General features: G+C 39.7%; 2 protein-coding genes across 2 annotated transcripts in view; both read right to left on the bottom strand.

Annotated features, from left to right (window-relative positions):
- LOC138017101 (receptor-type tyrosine-protein phosphatase delta-like) overlaps positions 1-7,500 on the bottom strand; it is a 167,960-nt gene that overhangs the window by 34,312 nt on the left and 126,148 nt on the right. The gene's annotated exons all lie outside the window — the stretch shown is intronic.
- Positions 60-7,500, bottom strand: part of LOC138016350 (cell adhesion molecule DSCAML1-like) — a 48,202-nt gene continuing 40,761 nt past the window's right edge. The window contains exons 7-8 of the mRNA XM_068863505.1: positions 1,777-2,070; positions 60-391 (exon numbers count right to left, since the gene is read on the bottom strand). Coding sequence (XP_068719606.1) covers positions 75-391; positions 1,777-2,070 — 611 coding nt within the window. The 3' untranslated portion in view covers positions 60-74. The remainder of the gene's footprint in view (positions 392-1,776; positions 2,071-7,500) is intronic.

The following is a 7,500-nucleotide window of genomic DNA, read 5'->3' as shown; positions in this document are numbered from 1 at the left end:
GGGATTTTTCGTGAATTGTGTGTGATCGGATGCGATATGAGGTCAATTGTGCAAAATCGCACCATCGCGCAATATCAGAAGGCCTGCATCTGCCAGGCCATATTTATCAAGATCTCACCATCTTCGAGTGTTGTGGCTTGTTTAGTGCCCGATGGATTTCCAGAAACACTGGTTTCAGCAGTCACTTGAACAGAGTAAAGTGTATTTTCGTCCAAAGATATCAGGCGGTATTTAGTTTCTGTTGTATAAAAATGAGAATCAATCCCTTTTTTGCCATATGAGACAACATAACGTCTGATGTGTCCATTTCTTGTTTCAGGCTCATCCCAACTTGCTTCAATTGAAGTAGATGAAACTACACGCAGCTGTAGGTTCCTGGGAGGGGAAGCAGCTGAAAAAATAATCAGATGTTCACAATGCATGTATTCCATCTGTTTTGCAGTAATTATTTCTTAAGTCATCACTCTGTGGTGTACTCATTCAACAACAAAGGGAAAAGGTAAAGTAAAGAACCCACCACACAATGAGCAATAAGAACTTGAAACCATGGGGCTAAATTAAATGTAACTGGAAGCAATTGTCATAAAGGTGATGATGATATTGGGAAACCCAGCCCAGGAAGGCAATTACATGTAATGCAAACCAACTAAGGGTATTAATATGCTGTCACTTTCAGCATCATTTTCATACTTCATTAAATGTTTTTTAACCAGAGAACAAGACCTTTTTTAACTTTACATCAGACACCCTGATGGGTCATTGAGGTTTACTCAAGAATTTATGTAACAATGTCAACTTTCAAATCTACATTATAACTGCTACATGTATATGGTGATACAAAGATGTGTACAATAATTTTTTTCAATACGTACATGTACTTGTAAGTTACTCACACATATTGGCACATATACCCTCTCACACTGGCTGAGATAATTGAATGTTTCTAAAACTTATCACCAACTAACATCAACCACATGTAAAATAGAAAGATGATCAACAACAACAAATTCCATTGTTGTCAGTTACCAGTTACCAAATAATTATTGAATACAAAGCTGCTTATTTCCATATCATTAAAATAATCATTATGATAAAAACTCTTACTGTTGTGTAAGTAAAGGCTTCCAGCTTAATTTGTGTATGTGGCAAGACTGCTGCCTAAGAAAATTTTAAAGGGGCCCTCAGAGCTAAACGCTGAGAACTTAGGAGCCCAACATATGAAGTGAAAGGTGTTACTGTGAAAAATTAAGGCGCCCAGAGCTATTCTTTGGGAGCCCCAGGCTACCGGGCTCCTGTTAGGCAACAGCCTTGATGTGGTGTTCCAATGAATTAAGCCCTGAATTCTATAGTCTATGTACTACCGTACTTATTCGGCTACAAGCTGAGCTCGGCTATAAGCCGAGACCCCAAACTTCTTACAGAAAAAATCAACTTGATTGACACAAACTAATACTCATAATACTGCATAATACTCGGCTATAAGCCGAGACCCATTTTAGGTCTTGATGTGTATGTATTATCGACTATGTAATTTTTTTGTAATTTAAAATACAAATTGACATTGACTGAAAAATTATACTCAAAACAAACAAATGAACACGAAAGAAAAGAAACAAACAAGCGACGTGATTGTGAGGTGACCAATATTATTAAACAATTACTGACCTCACAGGAATCGTGTCTTCGTACAAGCGAAGCGTTTTATAAAAAGTTATTTGACTGGAAACCTTACAACCTCGCCTATGTTCTATAGTCTATAATTATTTTGTACAGTACCTCCTTCACGCGGAAATCTTTTTAATGCATCTGTGAATTTTCCAACACCAACTCCGGTGAATCCAGCTACTCTTACAGAGTAATTTGCAAACTTAAGCTCTGTGATTTTGAGCATGAGAATATCTGGCCCAACATTCACCGTCTTCTCAGTGTCAGATCCCTCCTTTCTGTAGAAGATTTTGTAACCCAGGAGTTTTCCATGTTGCTTCTTTTGTGGTATTGCATCCCATAAGATATCCAAAGTAAGGGAAGAGCTTGAACTTAATGTTAAGTTTCCAGGTGCCACTGAAGGTACTGGAGAAATGGAAAAAATCATAAACAATCTAAACACCTGTCAGATTGTTTCCGGACTGTCAGATTGTTTCCGGACTCTAAATTTTTCGTTTATTACACAAGTTTGACCGTCAAAGTTGTGTATTAAACAACTTTGACGGTCAAACTTGTGTAATACACAACTTTGACGGTCAAACTTGTGTAATACACAACTTTGACGGTCAAACTTGTGTATTCTCGGTTTTCAGTTGACGTCATAACTTTATGCAAATTAGGTTTCCGCCATTCTGGTGCCCCTGATTATAGGGAAATGTATGACATTTTGAGCGCTCACGTTCGAAGTCTTCAAATAATTCATCTTTCCAATGGATATTTCCCAAGAAAGCGACCCAAAATCACTCGACGAGGTACCAGTAATTTCATCCTACCCAAAAAAAACCTCGAAAGCCACGTTCGAGAGCGCTATTTGAAGAAGATTTTCTGTCGTTTGCGTAGACCCAGCGGCCATACGGAGCGATCAGTTTGGCTCCTCTAGAAGTCTCAGACTTGCTTTCCTAGTTAGTTTTAGAGACAAGCTACTATACAAACAAGCAGTTTAAGGCCTTCAAAATTTTGAAAGCGTACAACCAGATGATTTCTGGTTTCGTTGCGTCCGTTTAAGCAAGGGAAGGAAATCGCGGGCAAGATTGTTGTTGTTTGTGGCCAAGGTGACTCGGAAGTTTGACACTCGGCGTCGACCTTATCTGTATCAGTTTCCAGTTGGATTTCTTTTAATACCTTCGCTAACTGCTATGGCCGCCAGATGAGAAGAAAAGGCCTCCTCATTCCCTTTGTTTCGATGATTTCCCTCTTCTTCTGTCAAAGTATTTGGTCGATTAGAGTCTCAGTCCTTCACCTTGAGAAGGTGAGAAGCTTTTTTCCTTCGAAATTCGTCCGATTTCCTTCAAACTCAGTCAATTTGGGCGCTCCATCCCTCGCATTCGCCTGTCGAATTTCAGCGAAATCGAATAAAACGCCTCCGAGTTAGACATTTGCTAACCTGAGTATCACAAACGCCCAAACGCCTGATACTCAGGTTAAATTCACCTCATTAAATATTCAAAACCGGAGCACCTCATATTTAATGAGATGAATTTTCGAAGATGAATTTCTCCGCGACGTTGTGGTTTCGGTCCAAATTGAGCACACTTGTTTGAGGGGTTCAAGCGCTTCGGTGGTGTGAATTGGGAAGACATCGGTGGAAACCCGGCCGAGAAACGCTTTATCGAAAAAAAGCCAACTTTCGACAAATTCTGACTCGCTCGCCTTTTACCCTAAAACCCTGAACCAACGCGTGCTAAATCGCTGCGAAAGCCTAATTTACAGGATAAAACACAACTGTTCACAGCAAAAGCCGTTACTGGCAATCACCGCAAAAGCTTTAATTGCTAAACCTGTAAAGACAATTTCAGCAAAATAAGTCCAACCCCACACTTAAAGTTAAAATCTAACATTAAACCGTGAGTCAATCGCTGCGAAAGCTTTTAAATTGTCCTTTGTTCGTTGTATCTGTCCCAGAGTAAGGCAGGCTTCCCAGAAACAAAGTCTTTCGATTTCGTGTCGTCTCCGCTTATCTGTGAAATCCACGCGTTTCGGCGATCTTCTGTTAGCTGTTTTTAACTTTCACCGTTCTTATCAACAACGATAGGTATACGGAATAGACTAATACCTTCCTTGTTTCCAGATTTTACTCCACAGCCAGGTATTATACAGAGAACCATCGCACTACAACTCACTCACATCTCTCTCTACGCGTCTCTGTTTACGAGTCGAGGGGCTCCACAATGGCGGTTAACGACGGTTGTCAAGGACTAAGGTCACGTGGGTGAAAACCAAGAATTACACAACTTTGACCGTCACTTTTTGCGGTCAAAGTTGTGTAATACACAAGTTTGACCGTCAAAGTTGTGTATTACACAAGTTTGACCGTCAAAGTTGTTTAATACACAACTTTGACACATGAGCTCACGGCGACAATTTTTGGACGCCGCCATTGCGAAAAAAAATATTGAGGTGAAAAACAAACTCGCAGTTTGCTCTTTCTAACAGAAATTGCTTTTGAAGGACTTTCCTTTGCCTGGTCTATTCGACCCGGCAAGGATGAGGCATTAACTTTTCATTTTTGAGGAGATAATCCGCTCTGAGTCATCCGTCAACTCGGAGTGTTAGTCGACGATCGCAGCTTTACGGCAAGTGCGTAAATTCCTCAAATAACAACGTCAAAAGTGAAAAAAAAGATCAACAACAACTGATGTACGGATGCAACAGAAAACGTGAGCGTCAAAGGATGTCACCTAATTTGCGAAAACTACCTCGTTCCGTGTAAAAAAAAGAAAAGAAACGAACAAACAGCGAGTTACCTATCTACATGTAGTTGCTCGCAGGCGAGCGTGAGACAAAACAAAACATGCAAATTTTGAAGTCAACGCTCGACAAAATCATTTTCGTATAAGCCCTTTCGTAATGAAAGGGACCATCTAAACAGCAACATTATTTTTAAAACAACTTGTTTTTTATTCGCTGCAGCAAACTACAGCGACACTACATACACTAGGGAGTCGTTGTTCGTTTTCGGTCAGTTCAGACCATCCGTAAAAAAATTAAGCTGTCAATCACAGATTTGTTTACAAAGAGAGAGCTCGGAGTTCGTGCAAATCTTTCCAAACTTTTAAGTAAAACAAAAAAAAGGCAATTGCTTAAAGAAGTAAGATCATATAATTGAGATAACGGTGTAAAAGGTGGTAATTAAAAACGAACGCGGTGAGCAAAGTGAATTCAGTGAATTCGACTTTGAATTTGTCTTTTTGACAGCAGAATTGAAGACGAGTGTAAACTTTTGAGTGATAAACATGAAAGGAAAATTTTGGCAAGAAACTTTAGACTCGGTTTGTTTCTGTTTGTCTTTTTTTCAATTGAAGGAACATTTACGCTTACTTTAGCCTTACTCTAATACAAGCAATCAGCTCATCCAATTTACTGCGGCTAAAATTTTATTTTTAGTCGCAAGTTAGTCATGGAATATACGCATCAAGGATCGCATAGGCCACATTAAATTTACTTTTTGGCGTGGATAGAAAAAGGCATAGCGTAGCCAAATAAGTAATGGTCGTATCAATAAAAGAGAGGAGTTTCAGTAAAAAAACGAAGCGAAGACGAGTTAAGGGCCCATACGCACTAGGCTGAAGAAATTTGTTTGGCTCAACCAAAATTGTCTCCGCTAAATTTTCAATCTGCTAATCGTGGCCGCACTTGAAAACGCTTTCTTTAGGTTGTACAATATGTATAATTGACACTCCTAACAAAAATTTGTCCTGCTCCGAAGCAGGACGACGGCGCATTTGAAGTTTGATAAGGCTTGACAAAATTTGGTGAGAAAAAAAATCACTGTGCACACTCGTAGGACGGAAATGATTGGAGGAGGAAAGGGGGAAGGTTAGCGGAAAATTTGGAGCCTTAGGACGGAAAAGCTGTAAAAGTGCCGTGACAGAGCCCTTATATTTTATGCCAAAGTTGGGTGGTGCACACATTCTGTCTGCCTGAGTGCCTGCCTCGTCTGCAACTTCAGAGGTTATCAGAAAGTCGCATCTCCTCTACCACTTTCTATGACGGCTACCATTGAAACACACATTGATCTCTTCTGACTACGTAAATCTATGACTTAGGTGGTCTAACAACAGAAAGAAAGACATTTCAGTGAGGATTAGGGTACAAATATCTAAATATCTAGAAAATGCTTTAAGAAGATATCTGGGTATTTTCATTTTCATTCTCTAAAATCCCTCAAAGACCCTTCTGAACACCCCTCAACACCCCAAAAAAAACAGGCAACTCGAAATTTTCCGCTAACCCTCCCCCCTTTCCTCCTCCAAACCAGCTCGGGAATGATAGAAACCAAAAGCATTTCTCAAAGGAATGTCGAAGAATTTTTTTTCAAAGCTACAAACTTTTCTTTTTTTAGATCAATTACCCCCCCCCCCCCCCCACCCCCCGCCTCAAGCGTTTACTTCATAATGTCTAAAATATCCGGAAACTTCAAATCACGTGATCGATGTTACCCGTCTTGTCAATCAAGATCTGGCAATAGTTTTCCTTGCAAAGGCCCGCTTGTATCGCAAGATTTTGCTCTGCTTTAGCTCTATTCCCACATAACAAAGTGATAGCTCTTTACACTTTGATAATTGTGTTAGATCACCTTTCTAATATCCCCCAAAAAAGATGCATACTAAACAACCTTCAAGTCAAATTGGCGAGGTTTGTCGTTCATACAGCTGCAATCGAAATCAAGTACCGCATGATGCCTATGATGATGCGAAGCTGGTCAGAGGTGAGATCCTTTTTAGGTAAACAACTGTTTATTGCCTCAAACCCAGAGGATCCGGCAAAACCTTTTTTCTTCGGTATTTCCCTTAATTTACCGCTAGATGCATAAGTATGATCAACATTTTTCCCGCGTAAAAACATCGCCATATAGAATGAGATGGTAGTTTTTGGCGCTAAAGTCGGCCTGTCTAGTCACTATCGAAACTGCCCAAATCTCAGTATTGAAGAAAATGAATGAATCCATCAGTAGCTATCGTGCTTATACCCTATAATACATTTAGGGTAGTTTGGCAATAAAGTAACGGCTGTTGTGGTGAGACAAATCTTAACGTATGGTATACGATCATACCTGGGGCTCTTGCAACGCATTTTGTCCGCCTGAACTGAACGATTGTATTTTAATTTCATTAAAAGGCTCATTAACTGATCTCCGATGGAGCTTTTTTGGTCGCCCAGATCATACTGCGATGCGACTGGTTTTGAGCTCGTACGCAGTGGGCAAATGTTTGCTTATTTTGCGAAAAAATTTGTCATCATTTCCGTCCTACGAGTGTGCACAGTGATTTTTTTTCTCACCAAATTTTGTCAAGCCTTATCAAACTTCAAATGCGCCGTCGTCCTGCTTCGGAGCAGGACAAATTTTTGTTAGGAGTGTCAATTATACATATTGTACAACCTAAAGAAAGCGTTTTCAAGTGCGGCCACGATTAGCAGATTGAAAATTTAGCGGAGACAATTTTGGTTGAGCCAAACAAATTTCTTCAGCCTAGTGCGTATGGGCCCTTAACTCGTCTTCGCTTCGTTTTTTTACTGAAACTCCTCTCTTTTATTGATACGACCATTACTTATTTGGCTACGCTATGCCTTTTTCTATCCACGCCAAAAAGTAAAATTTAATGTGGCCTATGCGATCCTTGATGCGTATATTCCATGACTAACTTGCGACTAAAAATAAAATTTTAGCCTTAATAAATTGGATGAGCTGATTGCTTGTATTAGAGTAAGGCTAAAGTAAGCGTAAATGTTCCTTCAATTGAAAAAAAGACAAACAGAAACAAACCGAGTCTAAAGTTTCTTGCCAAAATTTTCCTT

Source organism: Montipora capricornis, chromosome 9 (genome assembly GCF_036669925.1).
Source record: "Montipora capricornis isolate CH-2021 chromosome 9, ASM3666992v2, whole genome shotgun sequence".
Classification (NCBI taxonomy): domain Eukaryota; kingdom Metazoa; phylum Cnidaria; class Anthozoa; order Scleractinia; family Acroporidae; genus Montipora; species Montipora capricornis.
Note: the sequence above shows the minus strand (reverse complement) of the source record. Positions and strands in the feature narration are given on the sequence as shown.